This window comes from Xiphophorus couchianus, chromosome 21 (genome assembly GCF_001444195.1).
Source record: "Xiphophorus couchianus chromosome 21, X_couchianus-1.0, whole genome shotgun sequence".
Taxonomy (NCBI): Eukaryota; Metazoa; Chordata; class Actinopteri; order Cyprinodontiformes; family Poeciliidae; genus Xiphophorus; species Xiphophorus couchianus.
The window spans coordinates 18,291,924-18,313,358 of NC_040248.1; the positions used below are offsets into that span (position 1 = coordinate 18,291,924).

At 40.9% G+C, this 21,435-nt stretch overlaps 1 protein-coding gene across 4 annotated transcripts in view; it reads right to left on the minus strand.

Moving 5' to 3' along the window:
- Positions 1-21,418, minus strand: part of abca4a (ATP-binding cassette, sub-family A (ABC1), member 4a) — a 41,759-nt gene extending 20,341 nt beyond the window's left edge. For 3 of the 4 annotated variants that reach the window (XM_028004819.1, XM_028004820.1, XM_028004818.1), the window contains exons 1-13: positions 19,084-21,418; positions 18,641-18,734; positions 18,371-18,512; positions 17,642-17,781; positions 15,346-15,473; positions 12,972-13,169; positions 9,501-9,590; positions 8,229-8,463; positions 6,903-7,042; positions 4,556-4,672; positions 2,736-2,933; positions 317-522; positions 67-243 (exon numbers count right to left, since the gene is read on the minus strand). In XM_028004819.1, coding sequence (XP_027860620.1) covers positions 67-243; positions 317-522; positions 2,736-2,933; positions 4,556-4,672; positions 6,903-7,042; positions 8,229-8,463; positions 9,501-9,590; positions 12,972-13,169; positions 15,346-15,473; positions 17,642-17,781; positions 18,371-18,512; positions 18,641-18,734; positions 19,084-19,281 — 2,063 coding nt within the window. In that variant the 5' untranslated portion in view covers positions 19,282-21,418. The remainder of the gene's footprint in view (positions 1-66; positions 244-316; positions 523-2,735; positions 2,934-4,555; positions 4,673-6,902; positions 7,043-8,228; positions 8,464-9,500; positions 9,591-12,971; positions 13,170-15,345; positions 15,474-17,641; positions 17,782-18,370; positions 18,513-18,640; positions 18,735-19,083) is intronic. The other variant, XM_028004821.1, reaches the window with a different exon arrangement.
- Positions 21,419-21,435: the final 17 nt, after the last annotated feature.

Consider the following 21,435-nt stretch of genomic DNA (forward strand, 5'->3'; position numbering starts at 1 on the left):
AAGAAATGATATGGAGGACCTACTTATTGACAGACGAAGTGTGCAAAACGATATGTTTCCACTCACAGGTCATCCACATAGCAGGGATAGGGGAACTGCTGTAGGTAGACACCCAAAGGCCACTCTTTTCCTGTATGAGTCCTGATAATCCCATGCTCTATGATGTCCTGGAGGTAAGCAAAGCCACCCCAGACGTAGCGGAAATCATCCATGGGATCAGCTCTGGGGCCTGGGTCCCAGTACCTGAGAAAAGCGAACACACATTTTAAATCCTATGTTTTTTCATATCTACAGTCTGCTGGAAACCGAATCTGACCTGTCTTTGACTTTGTTAGTGCGCTCCACTATGTCGATGTCCATTCGGATCTTGAACTTGACATGAGGGGGAACGCTGGTGGTCCAAGAGAACATGTTCGTAAAGACGAGACCCGCCCAGAACTTGCCTCCCTCCAACAGGTCCAAGGCCCGATGAGTGACAGCATCTTCATCAGGTAGAGGTATGAATTTATCAAGAATTAAACACTGTCAGAGAGGGAATAAATGAGAAACAAACACATACATTAGGATATAGATTAGAGTAAAGTCATGAGAATGAACAGAATGGAGTACAATAGCGACGACTTTCAGTCACAATGCTGAACAGAAGTTAACCACTCAGTTTAGCATGCCAGCATGCTAATATTACATTAATAATATCAAGTTGTTCGGCAGTTAGCATCTCAGCTTAGCATGTTAACATATTTGCTTTTAATCACACTTAATTGTAATTTAATTGTAATTTAATGGATATGACTACAATTCATTCTGTTGTTCAGTATGAAACGAGACAACATTTTATTTACATTACAAAAGTTACAATTATTTTACAGTTTAAACGAACATTTGTAGTAAACTACGAATGTTTCAATATCATGGTTCTTAATCTATAGTACAAGTACCACAGGTGGCACATGGGCTCCCATTAAGAGTACACAAAGAAAATGTTGGTGTCAAATATTTGAGATGGTAATGCCGATCATGCAAGCATAACCCTGAATAACTCATTTGAAGGCTAAAAATACGATAATTTTATACTGAAGGGTTCTGTTGTAATGATATCTTTGCCTGAAAAGAAGTTGTGAACTGGCTGCCATCATACAGCTGCTATTGCTTCAGCAATGTCCCCAGTGTAGCTCAAAAGATGAAAAGCCCACAAATACCAGCGCTGGACCAAGACTCCAAAGGCCCCTTACACATTTGCAGAGGTGTTTGTCTCGTTCCTGAAAAGCGTGTCCGATGAAACCATTCACCGAAAGCTCATGCAAATAAGGATGGCTGTGGTCCAAAAGGAATCCCTCCAAAACAGCTATTTACCACCAAGGCTACCGACAGCCCTTCTCAACCCAAAACACACACACAAACACAATTTGCTTTGCAAACACAGATATACACCTACAACAAAAAAAAGGTCTGGATGCATTTGAGCAATTTCAGACTTAACAATATTAATAAACAATTCACATTAAGGAGAAAATCTCTTTGTTTATGGAAATATTCCCTGACAGGAACAGTGAAGCCTCTTCGGACGGTGTGATATGCATACATGCCACCAACGTGAGCGAGCCAACCATTAAGCTCACGGTTATTGTTGCAGCTTTATAAAGGATAGTAGATGGAGTGACAGCTGTGTCTAATCGGCCTCAGTCGTTTCCACTCTTCCTGTCAAACTCAAGTGCTGTAAGCTTCAACTTGGACAAAAACAAAGTGCACCCACCACCTACACAGCCTTGTATCCAGGTACACCCCCTGTCCTCAGCCCCTTCAGGGCAATATACTTCTCATTCTGATGAGCCTCTGCAGTAAAAGGGCCAGTTTACTCTTTTGTCTAACATGCATTCCCCCCTACTAATGTAGATGACCCTTATAAGAAGCGTTACGCAAGGGCTTCTCTTTGTTTTTTAACTTCTACTCAATCAACATGAAACAAAACAGAGTGGCCAGCTGCTTTGTAGCTTTGGCTCATGCCCACTTGGGTGGACTACCACATTTCTGTACAAAGGGAACAAATTGGAGAGCCAAGAATCTCCTAAAAATGTCAAGAGTAGTGCATAGAGCACAGTGCTTAGCTTCCAGGGCATTAAGTTCGACAAATGCGAGGCTTGATTGGATTATTTTGTGAAAAAGGCCTGACCTGGATCCTGACATTTCAAGAGGAACATAATGGCAGTACTGTCCAAATTCTTACCATCAAAGTCACAACAGAGAATGGGGAAAAATTTGGATAATTGTCCTGAAACTTTAGACTTATCTGGAAATTTGGAGAGTTATTGTTGGAATGTGTTTGTGTTGACACCAGGCCAAAATGTCTGATTCGGCGAAACATTTAGATTGACAATTTCCAATTAAAATAGGTCAGAGGTTGTCTTTTAGCACAGATCAGTATAACCTTGAGGGAATAAAAAAGAGAAATTGGGAACTACAAAGAAGTTAAAGTACTGCTAGACCTCACAAGTTCATTAGAACAAACCTAACAAGCTCTCTTGTCTTGCAGAGACACTATTACTAGTTCCAGATCATGCAGGATGCTTCACTTTTTCTGCTTGTATTTTAAGAAATAAAACTATTAAATGTGAGATTAATTGTTTTTTTGGGGGGGTGATTTTTTTAGCATGCTAATCAAACATCTGAAAAATAAATTGCTGCTCTCTGCAAGGAGGCAGAAAATTTAAAATGCACTGCTGTGGTTTCTTACTTACTTCCCCGTACTGATTGAGCATCCGAATGACCCGGTCAGTGAGGTTGAAGATGTCTCGCCAGTCAAAGTTGGGCATGTCGTAGCGCCGCTCCTCTGGTGGGCCGTTGTGCAGGAAGTTGAGGATGTGTTCGGAGGAGAATGGCGCCTCTTCCAGGCTCCTGTCTATAAAATCCATCACGGAGGGATTGCGGATGGTGTCCTGAAATAAAAGAAAGTTTTGAGATTAATTTGAAAAATGTACAGATCAATTCATGGATTTACGTGCACTGTAGAAATAGACATGTTTAGATAAATGTACTTCTTTTTGCAAAATGCCACAGCAACAAAAACGAACGTATGCGATTATGTGTTTTTGAATTCATATGTTGAACCTACTAAAATTATGACCCTGTTGGACCATTGAGAAGCCACACCACCAAGAATAATTCTCCTCCTTTTCGTAGGTAAATTAGCAGCTTTTGATCACAATTTCCAGAGACTGAAAAGTGCAGTGTTATCTGCTCATGCAGTTTCAGTATTATAGAAGTGTAAATGCCATAGAAATATTCAGCTATTATACTTTTCAGGAAGGAGACACGTTTGTATCCCAGAATGAATGTTAATTAAACCTGTAAACCTGTTTAAAAGTGTCAAATGTGCATATTAACTCCTAAACAAAGGCAAAATATCTTGTAAAAATGTTGTCTGAAGCTCATAAGAGAGAGAGTCCTCCTGATTAAAACAACTCCATTATTAACATGTCCTGAAATGCCACTCAGCAAAGAAGATGTCATGACTCAAAATCAACATAAACAGACTGACAAAAAATCTGCATTTCAGAAGACATTTTCTTTTGGTATGTTTAAACTAACATTTAAGTGTTTGGAAGAAATTGGAGGGAAAAAAAGGGCAAGGGCATCCTAACTGTGATGTTTGGCAGCATCCTGTTTTGTGGGTGTTTTTGCTGCAGCAGGAAATTACATGGCATCACAAGGAAAGAACATTAAGCGGAAATATTGAAGAAACACCTCAAAACTTCGGCCAGGAGGTCAAAGCTTGGACACAAATGGATCTCCCAAGTGGGTAGTGACCCTAAACATACAGCCAAATTAGTGACAAAGTGGCTTAAGGTCAACAAAGTCAGTGTTCAGGAGTGGCCATCACAAAGATCTCCGTCTCGTAGAAAATTTGTGTGCAAAGCTGAAAGGAAGAGGGCGGGCAAAGTGGCCTACAAACCTGACTCAGTTACACCACTTCTTTGAGGAGAAAGTGGCCAATGTGAGAAGTTTGAGGAAGGACATTCAAAACATTCGATCCAAGTCATGCAGTTTAAAAGGCTGTTTCACCATTGATATTTGTAAACAGTTAAAAGAAATCTTATTATTCTGGCATTTAGCAAATAGAAATAATGTTCTCAATCCTAATTGACCTGTAAGACAGGACAAATTTGATCAGATTTACTATCAGAGAGTGAGAAGAAAAAGATATGTTTCCCTTTTACACAGTATATGGAGATATCTGTTTTCAACCAGGCATAAATCTGAACAATGGCCTAGTTTCACATTTTGAGAAGTAAACTGGAAAGCGAAAGAGATGCATTATTGTAGTGAGATCATTTTTTATATACAAGCAGGAAATTTCACCTAAATGGTCAGAAGCTTGGGATGAAATAACATCATTTATCAACTTATTCAAAGGCACAATAGTTGGGCATTGGGTTTCAGCTGAATGGCAGCAGTGATAAGATCGTCATCGTGCATATCTCCCATGTCACAAGGAGCGGATCTGGTGCGAGATAAGTTTGCAAGTTATTTATTCAGCCAGACTGCAACGTTGTCCCACCCGGATCATCTTGACTTGCACTCCATCTTGGAAAAAAGCCCAGATCTGAGGAGCCACTTCCTCCCAGGCCTGTCCCATCGTCCTCAGCCTCTCCAGCTCCTCAAACGTTGTGTTTGCCTGCAGCAGAGGAGAAAGTGAGAAGTTGAACATCCCCCAAAGAAAATATAGAGAAATGCATTCAGGTTGCAAGAAACATTGGTAGGTAGGAGCGAATAACACCCAAGCCCAATCCAAACTTGGACACAAAGCTTGGATGCTTAAAAACACACACACATACGCATACACCCCGTCACACACACCCTAATCTCCCGCTACATACCATTCCCACATCAAACTGTGCGAAAACAAGCTTTGCAAAGACAACACGTGCATTCTTCCACAAAGAATTCCCGCCAGCCTTTACAGATAACCTGCGATGAAGGCCTTTTCGGTGCCAGATTGTCAAATATTTACTGCACGCTTATCGTTCAAAACCCCGAATGTGTACAGTGCTTTGTGTAGGCGCACACCCGAGGTCGGCTACTCAGGCATTCAGTCATGTGCAGTGGGGGGGATAAAAGCACTCAAGAGTACACCCAATTAAACGCCTTCCTCTTGTGTGTGTCTGATTTCGGGTGACAAAGGGGACAATGGAGCCAGGGGGTGACAATGGAGGCCGTTGGTGACGACTGGCTGAATGCATTCAGCCGGCCCAGTGAATCCCAGTAAGGTTCCCACAACCGGGAGCTTCCTCATTCCACAAGATAGTTCAAAATAGCAGGCGACAGAGGAGGAGTGGCTGGACGGGGAGGCTGCTGATAGCCGATTTTGTAAAAAAAAAATCAAGTAGGAGCTAAGATGTGGCGTGTTCTGATTATGGAGAAATATTTGAAGTATGAGGATATTTTCTGCCTTTCATTGTGTGTCCTAAAAATCCGATAGACACGGCTTGGGTACAGCAGGATGTAGATAAGACCTAGGTAGCTCGATATTCTGCGAGAGCAACCACGTATGACGACAGCGTGGTCCTAAAACACAAAGTTCTTGACCAGCATTTCCTTGAAATACTCTGATGCATGACAACAAAGAGCCGCCAGAGTCTTTGTTTCCCCCTCCTGTAAAGTAATGGATTAACCCAGTGGTTGTCACATCATTCTTAGTGCAATTAAGATTCCAGCGGAGGCAAGAGGAAAACAAAGAGGTCTATAAAGGGCTGGGTAGGAACAAACATGAGGGTATGTGACCCTTTCTACGCACTCTCACGTCTTTAAGGAAAAGCCACGCCGCTGTAAGGCAACTCTGGAAAAGCGGCGGCGCCAACGGATGGGGCAGCAGTCAACACAGCCGGTCAGTTTGTGTTCTACCATTGCGACCAAGCCAACCATGACTGCCTATACCCACCTCCCCCCCCCCCCCCCCCCCAGAGGCTTAACAGCTTTGACAAACACTTATCTACATCTAGATACAAAGGCCTGGATAAAACATGGGGAAAGCTGATCACTTTTTCTGTGGTGGAAACTCATTGTTCACCGCATCAGAGGAGCCAACACCGAAGGAAAACAGAGATAGGGATGTCACCGAGGTGTCTGAGTGGCCATATTCATTTAGATCTTTCTAGATGTCGTGCTTAAGTGTCTTCGATGTTTCCGGTTGTTCCTGTGCATTTCTAGTCATAATTTTTCAATTGATCTAATCCCAGATCAACTCTCAATCAGATGTCCTCAACCATAAAAGTTTTCCCCCCAAAGATTTTTCCCATTTATTACGGTACGACTGCAAACTTGAACATATTTTATTAGGATTATATGACACACCAACGCAATATACTGCACAATAAAATCTTTTGTATTTAGCTAAAATAGAAACAATATATGATGAAGAGTCAGTATAGATCCTTCTTTTGGTGTATTTCTCTAGCAACTATGAACATCTGGACACTTAACCTCAGTCAAATTGGATGGGCCGTGTCTGTAAGCATCATTTTCCCAGTCCTGCCACAGGTTCTCATTCGAATTTGAGTCTGTACTTTGATTAAGCCATTCTAGAGTCTGCATATGTTTGGTTCTAACTTACTCCCCATTGACTCTGGGTCTATGTTTAGTCTTACCAACATCTGCTCCAGAATTTATGTGTCATATCAAGCTCCAATAAAATATATGCAAGTCTGTGGTTGTAACTTCATAAAACGTAAAATAAAGGGAATTTACTTTACACTTTAAAGTAAATTATCATCAATGCTTAGATCTTACAAGCAATAGAGAAAGGTTAAAATCATAAAAATAACAGTATATACCCAAGTAATTTTAATGTCTTAAGAAAAATACAAACAATAATATATTAAAAATCAACATAGTGGCCATTTGCTTACATTCCTTATGATTTGCTTGACAGCTGGTGAGTCTGGAGCGTAGAGGATCCGTCCCATCAGCATTGGCTTCACAGAGTTCCACACAATTCGTGTGGCAGGATTGGACTCCAGCTCCTTCATCAAGTCATTGCAGAAAGGAGCTGAGACAAATAGTTATCAGTCAGCAGACTGTTGTTACAAAGGAAGTCAGTTTATTATTAAATTACCAAATCATACAGATTATGACAACAGGTTTCAAGAAACAAAAAAAGATTTCTCAAACTACAAATGAAAACTTTGGATTCATCTACAATCCAGGAGAAACAATTTATAAAGCCAGGAATTTCTTCCCTTTTTTTCACCTACTTTAGTAAACTACCAGCTTTAACCAGATAGGTTTTATTTCAAGCAATCTGCATGCCGCAAACAGCGATTGTTCTTAAGAATCTTACATCCTTTTCTCTGCTGAAACAGACATAAGTAGAGGGAGATTTGAACCTTATAGGGGAGGTATTGTGTATTTTCCAGCCACACAGCTCCAGTTTATAGCGCAATCAAATAACTATGTTCTTATAAAAATGCTATGTATATATCAAATATGACTTAAAACAAATTTGACTTTGTAATTTAACGCCTTGAAATTGGGCCTCTGTCTCTATAAGAAACTCCAGCTCTTTCTGACTCTCCACCTTCAGGAAGTCATCACAGCTTTACTTCTCTATTAACACTAGGAGTGTTAACACTAGGACTCCTAGTGTAAACCCTTTAAAACATTTCTACCAGCGTTGCACTGAGAAATAGCTCGTTTAATGAGCTCAGCAGATGGTTCAGTTCCACCAGGTGTTTGCTAATTGCTGCTGGCTAGTCTGAAGGAGCTGAGTAGGTGAGGTGTGGTAGTTGGGTATTCTGTGAGGTGGAAACTTGGAAACTGCAAGTTTCTGAGGAGGAGCTTCATCTCAAAGGCGGGTCTAGGTCCCCCAGGCGTTTTGCACAGCTGAATGGTTTCCATGGAGATAAAAGGATTCCTCAAACATGCATGAAAGTAATGACATTATAGCATGACCTAAAGCTAAAAAAAAGTTTACATAAAACTGCCCCTTTAAAGCATAATATCTAATCTAAATTTAATCAAAGTGTTTTTTTGCCAGAAGTTGCTATTGAGTTAGTAATGCTGTTTTAAGACCAGATCTTCCTTTGTGTGGCGTTCGAGCAGTCTCGAACGCCACACATCTGCAGATCCAGTTTGCCTCAGCAAACTCATGAAGCTACTACACCTGTAGTAAACCCGTAGTAAACCTGTAGTAAACCTGTATCTGCTGTGTTTTGTAAAACAAGTGCTGAACTTACTGGTGGTGTTGTCATATGTGTAGTCACCCTGGGCCCAGTCGCTGCTGATTCCCAGGAAGACTTTGTAGTTGTTGTCTTCGTACCAGTTAAAAGAGGCGACTCTGGAGAAAGCCCCCTCTGTGTAGCCGCATACAAGGCTGGAGGCAGCAGCCATCACCTCCCTGAAAGACAGGTTCTTCTGGAACAGAGGCGTTACGACCTGGATGAACTCCATGGAGCTGCTCCTGTGGAACAGCTGGGAAGACAGATCCAGTGTTGATTTTAAAAGATGGGTTTGTAGTTGAAAGGAAATGCTGATGTGCATTTGAAGTTAAATTTAACAAAAAGAAAATACTGTGCTGCTAAAAGCCTACTTTCCCTCTTGCAGGTTCCTTGGATGTTTTTCTTAAGCACAGTTAAATGTTTCAGATCATCACATTTTCATGATGATGTGTTGCTTTTAGAGATCACTTAGTCTACTTTATGTTGACAGACAGGTTTTGTTTAAGCAGTTTCTTTGCTGCAAGGTAAGGCCGGAAACAGACGTAGGTGCTTGTGAAATTTAAGCAATAAAAAATGGCTGGTAGCAGTTGATTTGTGATTTAACGAGAGTGGGGAAATTAGATTTCTACATAGAATCAGACTGATATGACTGCTTTTGTTTGACAGAAGGGAAATCCCCGTTTGAAAACGGCATTTTTGTATTTATTTAGGATGACTTGATGATTCAATGCATCTAAGTGTGGAACACAAAACTCTTGAAAAGTAATATTTCAAGGCATTCTACTTGTTAAGTTTTAGGATCTTCCTCATCTGATTTACAGGAAGTGACATGTTTACATGTTCCACCTCGAGCATACACGGTCTACAGAGACAACTATCTCGCCAACAGGATGTCGGACTGTCAACAGCCATGAATGTGTATTTGGAAACATCAACATAAAAAATTAGCTTAGTCCTTAATATAACACTTTAGTGATGAAAATATAGTGAAATTGAAAGAAATCATCAGCTATCACCCATCATCAACTTTTAGTAGACTGGAGACTTTTCTTCTCCCACAGTATTGTCCTACAATAATGAGCTATCTTTCTTTTTCAGGCTAAACGGGCTTGATCTGTATTTAGATTTCCTAACACGCACCAGAAAATACCCCCCACCTCCCATCTGTTTGCACAAAAACTCAGGCAGAGTCAGGCAAAAGGGAAGCAACTGTTTCCTGCCAGCTAAAAATAGGAAGTCGTGAACTTTTGAATGGGGAGCTACTGGTTTGCTCCGCGGGCCGGTTCTTACATCTCGCAGTCTGTCCGAAGTGGTGGAGACGATCCGGACCCAGAAGTGAATGTCAATGCCGTCAGAGTAATTATCCAAGACGCGAGGGAGCTGAGGAGAAATGGATATGAGAGGTAAAGAGTGAACGATTGTCAATTTCTATTTATTGCAGGGAAAGTCCAAAAATGGTAAGAATATTGCTATTGAATTTAATGAGATCCTAAGGGATTTCAACACCAAAAATGAAAAAAATGTCAAAATATAAATTAAATGGCATTTTTGAAAAAAAAACCAAGGCAGGATTATTTATTTCTCCACAAAACCTTCTACTCTTCTGAAACAATAGTAGATGTGGGAAGGAGGATGAATTTGTACCAGAATTTTCTCTTTTTTACCACTACAACATTGAAAACAATGCAACCTTTTCAAGTTTTTTGATATCATTAGACCAAAAAAAGAATGAGTGAAAGATTCTCAAACATTTTTCATAAAACACGGAGAAAACAAACTTCTTGAGATTAAAAAAGAAAACATCTGGAAAACTAACGTGATCCTTTGCCTGCCCTTGGTTTCCCATGTCTTTACTTGAGTACTGTTTGGGTTTTCCAAAGCAACTTCCAGAAGAGCTCACGAGACAATAGAAGAAAGGTTCAGGATGTTGGATGAAGCCAAGACACAAGGGTAGCCATCAGAAACATCCTTCCTCTTTTCTGTCTCTGTGAACAATTGGGAGACATCAGCTTTAAGTCACACTTGTCAGTCGCTGCAGCTGTACTGGATTGAACCCAGTAGCGCCCCAAGAAGTTTTGTTGCTAAGAATGTTCGTAGCATTTTTTCGCTACTGCAAAGTTGGAGAGAGACACTAAATACCATTTGGCACGGTTCCACTGGACAGTTCCTGGGTAAGGATGAGGCAGACAGCAGAATCTGTTGTTGTCTGTCTCATAGTCAGTCTTATTTACTCTTCCCTAAACACTGTCTATACGCTAAGCTGTAAATAGACAGAGGGATCTTTGACCGTTTATCAGTGCACAATCTCTCTTGGCACTGTCCTTTCTCTAGTTGACCCCATGGCTTTTCAGTAGGATTTAGGTCTTGGGGACTGAGACGGCTGATTTGAGGTCAGGTAAACCAATTGTGTCTTGAATTGAGTATATTGGATTGTTGTCCTTAGAACAACAGAGTGACAACCATTGCCAGTCTACCGGTAGAAGTCCCCTCAAGCTCTTTCAAGAAAAGGCTAATTCCTGGCCTCCTAAGAAATTGGTTGCCATGTTGATTACATTTAGCGGTTGTTCTGGAAACTAGGAAATCATAAAGGCTCCCACATGCTTCATTCCAAGCCAAACAGTCAGCGCGATGTCACATGGTTGTGGACTGTTCGTTGTTCTGCGCAGACCACCAGGGGGTGATCCCTGCAGAGAACGACGTTGCAATTTCCGTCCAGAAGTTTTTACTCATTTCACAGTCTTTGCAGTTATTTAGTGAAGAACCTGTACAAATGTACACAATTCCTTACCATGTCAGAAAAGACGTTTCTCAAATAGCAATCGTGTCTCTGGCAGACACAAAAACGGCTAGTGGAAACGGACTAGCCAAAGTGAAATATCAAAGTTGAAGTCCGAGCGAATTTCAGCAAAAATTCTTTTACCAATAACACAACACTTTGCACAGAGCTCCGGACGAAAGAGTTCAACCTGGACCCGATGTTGAGTTCGGCAGGCGGGTGCTTCCCTGTGAACGATATCAAGGAATTTTCATCACATGCCTATGTCAATGAGAGCCAATTTCAGCACTTCCGATGAAGTTTGAGGAGGTAATACAACCATTTTCTGGTACTGTGTTATCATGTAAAGCGTTTTCAAGTGCCTTGTTGCTAAAATATGCAAAACAAATAAACTTGACTTGACTTGAGCCTTAAGACACAACTCTTTGCAGCTGTTCCATAACAGAGAGCTTTGAGCAAATTGTTATGTTTGTTATGTTTTGTTTTTTTTCATTAAATTTGTATGTTTTTTTAGTGGCTCGTTTATCATAATCTGAGTTATTTTTTTAAAACATGTTGATAGTTTAGAAAAGTACACGCATCTGCATTAGTTACGTATCATTTGTCAGGCTTAGTTTAATCCCCTGCACACACTCTTGAATAAATACCATCCGATGCGCTGAGCTAATAATAGGCCTGAGACCAAGTCCGTCTGCTCTCCTGCTAATACAGGTTGTTGGTATTTATCCGTGGCTATTTAAGCTCAAGTGCTCTCCTCATTCATTGCTCAATTTATTTTTGGAAGTATCTGCTTTTGTTTATTTTGAAGCTAAATGGTAATCCACTGAAAAAAAGTGAGTGCGGTCACGAGACTTTAGGACCATGATGTGTGTTGGGTTAATGCACGTAAAAACAGCAGGTTTTTGGATTTTCTCCAGTCGTGCTTCCCTGCTCACATTTTTCTTCAGCATGACAGCTGAACAATGCTGTGTTTACTTGCACTGCATTTTCCTGAAAAACATCTGCTCCACCCCATGAGTCATGCTGCTTGTAAAACAAATACAAACTGATGTTTATCCATTTTATTACTGTCTTTAAACATGTGTGTCACCTGAGAGTACTTTCTGTCCTTATTAATGTTGTAGTGGGATGTGTTGACAAGCCCAAACTGCTGATATGGAAGAAAAGGAAATTGAATATATATACAGTATATATATATATAATAGTCACAGTTACTGTTTAATTCATAGTTTAGTCTGACTGGCTAATTATTGAATGACCAGAACATAGAGTATATGAATTGTGAACTAGAAAGAAGAGGAACTGGCATTGTAGTGGCGATTCCATTGTTTGTCAAACCAAGCACCCTTCATTAAGAATCAGTCAACTACTGCTGCACTGTGGTGACATTTTGTACACAGACAGTAGACATCAAATGTCTAATGTGTTTTCCAGGCACACTGAGCCTTTATGTAGCACAATCAAGTAATTATGTTACCTTCTCTAAAAATGTTATGTATATCAAATATGACTTGGCAGAAATTTTACTTTGTAATGTAACATAATGAAATTGGGCCTCTGTCTCTTTAAGAAACGCATGCTCTTTTTGACACTTCACATTCAGGAAGTCATCACAACATGGCTCCTCTATTAACCCTTTAACAGCATTTTTAACAGCATTTTTACCAGCGTTGCTCTGAGAAGCAACTTGTATAATGAGGTCAGCTGATGCGCAGTTCCCCCGGGTGTTTGCTAATTGCTGCTGGCTAGTCTGAAGGAGCTGAGTGGGGGAGAGTTGCTCTGTTAGGCCCCTTTAAAAAAAAAAAAACACTGCATGTTTCATTATCCACCCCGAACAAAAAAAATAATTAACATGGCAAAAACTGACTTCAGTAACATCTTTCTAAAACCATGAACTATGTTTTCTTCATTTATAAGTGGATAAAAGGATGTGCAATCCATCTCATACTTCTCATACCAAGAATAAAAAAATAAAAAACACTGACCAGTCGAAAGAGTTTGAAAAAATCCACGTTGGCATAAAATCTGTCCTCGATTATCTGCAGCCTTTGTGGGGTCAGGATGCACATGGCGTTCCGAACGGAATAGAGTCCTCTATGGCTTTGGAAAATCAGGAATCGCTCCAGGAGGCTGAGGCTGCAGGCGATGTCTTTCAAATGCAAGTCTGGCACCCCGAAGGCAAACTGAAACAGGAGGTCGTAGCATTTAAACACGAGATTTAAAGGTCAGATTTACAATACTTTAGCACAAACACTGTTTACGCATTAAAAAACACTAGAGGGATTCACTGGCTGAATTCAGGCAAGGAAAGGTTTTGTGTTTGGGCCTTGGAGCTATGTGTGCACAGTGGAGTTGAATAATTCACATAGTTTGGTTTGCTGCAATCCACATAGGTCTTGTTGCATTATTGTTTACAAATGAAGCTAAACGCTAACATTCAAGGCTGGCATGCAGTTTTCCCAGGAATTTGCAGGTGTTGTGTAAGAGGGAAAAACAGAGGAAGGAACATAGGAAGAGTTTTTTTTCCCCCTTCTTGTTAATTTATTTGGAATTTTATCAAATACACGTGACACTACTTTGTTTTTAAATCAACTCCAGGAAATGCAATGCTTTAGATCTCTAGCAAGAAACCAAAACTCTCAGCACCTCTGGGTTTTCTTTTCTTCAGTTATGCTTCCTTATGTTTTTTCCATACCGCATTGCTATTTCTGTTCTTATCAGACGTTCCCTTTATTGGTTTTGCTACATAATAGACTTTAATGACTTTCTCCCACTTATGTGTGTTATTTTAATTTTAAGTTAGCAACAAAGTGTAATGGTTTTAATCTAATTGGAGAATTTTTATGCTTTATGCAATTTTTATGAAGTAATTTTTGCAGTATGGCATTGGATAAAAATCCTACATTTTGACTGCAAATATAACACAATGTATAAGTATCCCAGTTGCATTAAAGTTATTTATTATACTGACTGTGATACGTTGAGTAAAGTAAACATATAGATACATGCTAAACTTATGATTAGTCAATTCAATTCAACAATACTTTATTAATCCCAAGTAGGATGTTAAATGTTGTTGTACATCATGCAGTCCAAGTTTTGTCACAAGAGTCATAAATGCTGATGACAGTGGGAAGGTAGGATAACCAGTAGCAGTCTGTAATACAGCAAATCTGAAGAAGCTTCTGACTGAAGACTCCGCTGCATTACAGTCTCATAAAGAGGACGCTCATATTTTTAACTTCATCAGGAACCCTTCTTTTCTCAACCATTTACTAATTAAAGGGGCAGTATTATGTGTTTTCCAGGAACATAGTGTCATTTTATAGCATGACTTCAGTTGTTATAAAAATGCTACATATTAAATATGACTTAAAAGAAAGTTTACTTCGTAATCTAACGCCTTGAAATTGGGCCTCTGTCTCTTTAAGAAACTCCTGTTCTTTCTGAAACTCTGAAATCACAACATGGCTCCTCTATTAACCCTTCAACAACGTTTTTAACAAGTGTTGTGAAGGACGTAGCTGGTATAATGAGCTTAGCTGATGCCCCGTTCCACCAGATGTTTGCTAAGTACTGCTGGCTAGTCTAAAGGAGTTAGCCTTCGCGGGGACTTCAGACTAGTCCCCGCGACTTCAGGGGGAGTTGCGGGGGAAACCTGCCCAGTGAGGCAGAAGTTCGGAAGCTTGGAAACCTGCAGCTCCAAGACGGAGTTAGGTCCACCGAGGCTTTTTGCACTGCTGAATGATTTCCATGGGGGATTAAAGGATTTCTCAAACATGCATGAAAGGATCAAGGCAACACTCCAGGTATTAGAGGTGTGCCGATCGATCGGCCACCAATCCTAATTGGCCGATTTACGTTAAAAAGCATGTGATCGGTGATCGCCGATCACTGTCTCTTGTTGCCGATCTCACAAACCAAATCTGCAGAATTACTTAGCTCGGTCAGAAACAACCAATCAAAACCAGCATTAATCCGCTAGTCAAGCTCTCATTAAGTTTTGATTTAGTAACTCAGGATTGTTTATTTTGATGCAACCTGCATTTGACTTTGAATGAATGCTTCTTTTTTTCTTGACATTGTTTGATACAGGCAGATTTATTTGACTCATGAGAGCCTTACTATTAAATATTATTTTACTGATTTCAGGTTTTTTAGTTGTCCTTTTGACTGCATAGTCTATAAACATACTTGCAAGTTTTTTATTTTCTTTGCTGAACATGTTCATTTTGAATTTTATATCATACAGACTGCTCAATGATGTTGGGTGTTAATTCTCAGGATTTACATTCTGAGTTAAAGGCTGCAGTCAGTATTCTTGGCTTTGTGTGTGTGTGTGTTTCTGAACGTGTGTACCTGTTCAGGCCTGATTTGGGCATTGACTAGATGATCCACCACAGACTCCGTCAGGGGAATGTCTCTCAGCAGGAACGACGTCAAGGTTTCGTCGTCCTTCAGGATCGCCTCCACCTTCACTCCGCGACCTGCGCCAAATAACGGAAGCGGTTTGTGTGGGTCCACGTGCCACTGGCCTCAACAGATAACGGCTCCTCCTCCAGCTGGAATAACTGGTCGGGGGGGAGATATCCTTAAGTCCTAGCGGCACATACCGCGGACAAGTTGCGACAAGCGAGTTTCAGTGGAGCAATTGGAACGTGCTGAGAGCTTCCCACTTGCTCCGACTCTCTAGACACTGTAACAATATTTCCATCAGCCTGCCTGTGCTTGAACGGAGTTTACTCTGACGGGCAGAGTGCAGTTTTGGTCTCGATCCAGTTCTGCCTGTTTTGTTCTGAGTGATCTCGCTCGTGTTGCATCCACTGGAAACAACATACGACATAAAAACAAGTGGGAACACGAAAACGGGGAACTTAACTGATTCCGTAAAACAAGCAGAGCGGCACGACGCACCGTGGGGCCTTCCGAGCAAGATGTTTACATCCAATAAAACTGCAGACTCTTTATGTTTGTGTAATATAAGCAGTCGTGAGTTAATGTCGCTCATTTTATAACTTTATTCACAAGGATTTTATTCTCTTTCTCATGAGAACTTCACAAGAATGTGAATTACATCAATCCACTCCCACAACGGAGGCTCATTTTTTCTGGTGGAACAAGAGATGGATACAGTATCATACAAAAGTACTCATACACCACCAACCTTTTCTTTTTTTTTTTGTCGAACTAAACTCACAAACTTTATTGTATCTTAGTACAAACCAAAAATAAAGTTGCGCATGATCAAGAAAATCTCAGGGATGTCAAGTCTTGCTGGCAAACAAAAATCTGAATTGGGGTGTACATTTTTGCATTCAGCCTCTTTTCTGCTACTACTGTACATATCGTGCACTTTGCAAATCTGGCCTTCATAGAAGAGTGGTGGGTTTTTTAAGCATCTGGAAGTTAAAGGTAAATCTTTTGTCCGGATTAGTTTAAACAGCACCATCAGTCAGCACCATGTAAAATGTCGGGTGGATTATATTAAAAAGATATCAAGTTCAACTTATGGTGAACCATAACTCCCAAAGCACGAAGCTGCTGCCGTAGACGTTTGCTTTGCTGGTGGGAGAGAAGAATGTAAACGTAGTCGCACTCCTTGATCTGTTTTTATAATTTGTCACGTCACAAACAGAAACATCAATGTATCTTCGAGCGATTTTGTGTGAAACACCAACATTGTGAACTAGAAGCAAAAACAATGCACGTTTTTTCATCAAATCTTTCCAAATATAAATCTGTAAACATGCTGCATGCATTTGTATTCAACCCCATTTACTCACATACCCCTAAACAAAACCCACGACAATGATGCCGATTACCTTTTGACATCACCTATAAATTAAATAGCCCACCTGTTGTAAGGACAACTCTTAGGACAAAGAGAAAGGTATGCTTGGTGGTGGCAGCATAATGGTGTGTGAGAACTTGGTCAAAGGTAATGAAAAGATTAAAGACTGCTCAAGACTTTTAAACAGTTTAGGTCAAAGAAAATTAATGAGCGCTGCACTGATGGTCTTTAATTTTGGGTGATCGGCAATCTGCCAATATTTACATGTGGAACCTGAGAAGCGAGGTATAAAATCTGCTTCCAGACGCTTTCGGTCCAAATAAAATGCTAAAAACAAAGTTGAAGGAGTATGAATACTTTGCAAGGCACTGTCTGACGGAGCAAAATATGGAAGAAACGCGTCGGTGATCTCACTAAGAAACAAGAAAGTGGACGGTTGACGTGGTCAGATGTCTCTCCCAACAAATAAACAGGTTCGTCGCAAAATAAGCAGCTTAAGGTTCAGATCGGCCTTAAGCCCGCGTGATATAATGGTGTTAAAGCATCCAGACACAATGATGGGAAAGCATGTGAGATGTAACTGACCTCAGATGCACTTTCAAAAGAGATGACAGTTTTAAAACGGGATTTTTTCTAAATCCCATTAGATTAACTCATTTATGAATGTCTTTAAGCCGATATGAACTGCAAGTTCTGCCAGAAGCCTAATGTGACCACAGAGTAAACTGCGTTAATACTCACGTAAACTCCGGATTAAAACATAAGGGAAGCCATTTTTTTTTCTGCAGCGGTAACACCAGCCCCAATACAACAGCTCAGAATAAGGGACTTTGCAGGAGCTCGATGAAGGCCTGGAGCACTGACCTGAGACCTTTTTGGGATGAGTGCGCAGCGTGTCCATAAAGTTGCTCATGGTGTTCAGTTCCCTCCACAGGCGACCGACCTGCAGAAACTCGGGGTCACTGAAAAGAAGCTCCTCTGTGTCCGAGTAGAACCGGGCCAGTCTGCGGAGGAACATCAGGAACAGCTCAAACACACCCTGTCTTCATTAGCATCACACAGTATATAAAGATAGTCCACTCATGCAAGGATGTGTAAAGAAGATTTTCACTTTTTTTTTTTTTTTTTGCAAATAAAACTCAGAAGACTGAGATTTGCTGTTGTGATACCCCTAAATAAAATCCAGTGTGTTAACTGCAGCTGTTCTGAGAGGGTCTCAGAAGTTCGTTAGAGATCTTAATTATGTAATATAGAGAGTCAACATTAATGAAGAGTAACATGTAAATGAACACACTGTAGTTTTTCGGCTAATGTCAATCCAAAAACATTATTCTTACGTGTGTGAAACCCCGTTATCGAACACTGGCTGTTACATAGTATGTTATACATGTCAATACTGTAATTGCAGGTAATCGCAAAGTTCAAAACACCTGATCTGATGTTACATTATTACATAATTTCCACCATGAAACAAGGTGGTGGCAGCAGCATGCTGTGAGGATTCTCTTTCAGCAAGGGAAAGGGGAAGCAGGTCAGATCTACAACAGACATCAAAGCACATCCATGTTTTGGAATGGCCTAGTCAAAGCTTACATGGAGTTGTTGTAATTTGACACCAGACCCGGAGATTCGCCACGGGTGGGATACTGAAAGCAAGGGTTGTTAGCGTTGCAGACGATTCCCTGGATCCACGGCAGGATGCCGGCTGAGGGCATGGCCTTGTTAGGGAAGTGGCCTGAAGAGCAAAACATTACCTTTCTAAATAGTTACACAACATTTATTAAAAAAAAAGAGAGAAAAAAACAGGAATGCCTGCATGACAGCAGTAACAGCTTTTTCCTTCTTATTTAGCTGTAGGCTCACATTCATGTTGACGGTAGAGCGGATTCACTCTCCTCAGCCACACCAGTCCCATGAACAGCATCACAGGCCACATGATCTCCATAAAGAACCGAATCTGATTCAAAACGACATTTAAAGTTTATGTTAACAATTGTTTTCAGAGCATTCCTCTGAAAACAATGAACCTTTGCTTGTTAAAAAAGAAGGCCTGGCACAAAAGGCCAGTAATCCTCCAGTGCTTGTTCAGACCCAGCAGGGTGTGGCAGCCCTTATATATAGCATGCAACGCTTAAGCAGATGTAACAGGAAGGTATTTAATTTGTCGAAAATAACAATTGGGCAACCGTTTCTAGAAGCAGTAACGGCTTAATGGAATCTGACTTGGGACTTCCACCAAGTTTAATAATTGCCCCACGCTGCTGGTCTTAAAACGGGTGGATAAAGCACAGATGAGAAGGCGTTACCCTCTGCCGCCTGCGGATGGTCCAGTTCTTCCACAGCAGGAGCCTGACCTGACCTCCTGACCCCATGGTGGCTCCTGTTGACCCCACAACGCCACGGGGGTCAGCTCTGGCCCGGCAGACCTGTATGCAACCAGACCAGAATGATTCGCTGTGCTGGGAAGAGCCGTCCTTTGTCTTACTGACATGTAATCGGCCCATTCAGCTGCAGAAAGCTCCGCGTCAAAGCCAGCAATGGCTCATAAAGACGGTTAATGAGCTCAACACACTTCATGGTCAGAATAATAGCCACAGAGGTCTCCATATGACAAATATACTGCAATCTGTCTAAATTAGAAAGGAAAGTGCTTTTGCTCTTTCCTTTTACATTTACAAAACAATTAGAGTGTCAGTATGAGTAATTTTCTTCTTTTTGGATTGTGCTGTAGCTACTACACCACAGCGTGTTTACAGTAAATACATTACACTGATGTGCCACTTACCTCAGACGAACACCTCAGCTGTGGATGGGCGCACAGGAAATAAAAAATAAAACAGTAGAGCCCATGTTCTCTCGACCGTTCCCTGTGGTTGCAAACGCAGCTCGTTTTCAGACCTCGTGAATACGTAAGAGGATTGAATTTAATCTACTTTCTGAGCGCTGGGAGAGACGGCTCACGCCCCTCTGCCACCGGCAGAGCCCTTCATGTCCTTTACCAACGAAGGCTTCATTAGATACTGTAATTACAGGTATGGTTATAGATTTATTGAGGGGCGTGTGTAATAAAATTTCATCACAATTCAGTGATAAAATTTAGTTATTCGAAACTCAACGAATATTTCAATAGTTTAATTCGGATAATGAAACTACTATATTATAAACATTTATTCCTCACAGTATGACTAAATATTTATAATATTTAATGGAGGCTAATGCAACTACAAAAGGACGTGCCACTGCACTAAGGTGGTCCAGAATGTTTTTATAGTGACCTTCGGATCATCTTTATTGTTGGGTCTGGTGTCTCTCATCTTCCTCTAGAAAAAGGTCAACAGATTCCCTACGAGGTTTAAGTAAGGCCAGTTGGATGTCCGACACTGCACCAACAATGCCAGGGTCAACGAACCGACTTTTGTTGCCTTTGGCATTCTGTTGGGAAAATGAAATCAGCATCTCCGTCAAGCTTGTCAGCAGAAATAAGCTTGAAGTGATCCAGAATTGCAGGTAATGAGAGCACTTAACTTTGCCCAAAATCATCTCTTGACCGTGGCAACTTCACACTGGACTTAAAGCAATGTACTGTTCCCTGTGACTCTTTCCCCAGAACTTCCAAACTTAATTTATAAACGCAAAATTTGATTTGCTTTCTTCTGACCAATGAGTAACAACAGTTCGTCCATTTTTTTTCTTGCCTGCTTGGATCAACACAAGGAGTGAGACAGATGTAGCCTGTTTTCAGCATACATCTTTGTACGTGGAAGTGTCTCCTGCTGCTGTATACATGTGAACCTCCCCAAAATCCTGAATAAACTTTTACAATCCTCTGGACGATGCTGACACATTTTTTAACTTCCACTTTCTATTAACACAACCCTCCGTGAAAAGACATTTTCTCCCAACCGTTAGTGGAGAGTGTCAGTAACTTTTTGCAGGACAAATTTTAAATAAGTAGTTGTCCATCCCTGTAAATATATATATATATTTTAATTTCTCTCTCCCTCCACTAATTTAGTTTAGGCTTAAAGATAAATCCAACCCCAATCGCCAGACTGAGTTTAATTATAGGTCTAAACTTGAAGTAAACCCGACGTATCGTTTTAATTGAGATTTAAATCAATCAGTGTAACTTCTTCCATTTTTAGATTTAGTTTTAACATCTTGCGGCTCCATTTTGTTGCTTGTTGTAACGGCAAATTGATGTGGGGTTGATTGGAGCAGAGCAGCACATGCGCGTTGTGCACAGTCTAATGAACTTACCTTACGTCCTTTCTGCCTTCAACAGAGTAAACAGCCAACTCTAATTACTGTAAGTAGACCAACACAACGTAATGTCGCGCATTCTTCTTCGTGTCTCTCTGTGCTGTACGTATTGCAGGCTTCCTTAACGCGCGTGCCACAGAAGCCCGGGTCCGACTCGACCCGAACATAAAGCAAACAGTTTTGACCCGGACTCGGCCCGAATTTCGGGTTGGGCTCTTGCCAAAACAAAAACAAACAAAACAAAAACTCCACGACCTGGCGCGGTCGCAAATGGAGTCGAGTGGACCCACACCTGCCCGTGGAGAGCCGTCCGCGCGTGTGCTTTCCTTTCCAAGCCCGCGTGCGTTTTTCCGATTTTTTTTTTTTTTCTTTTCTCGTGGTTTCGGTAAATGACA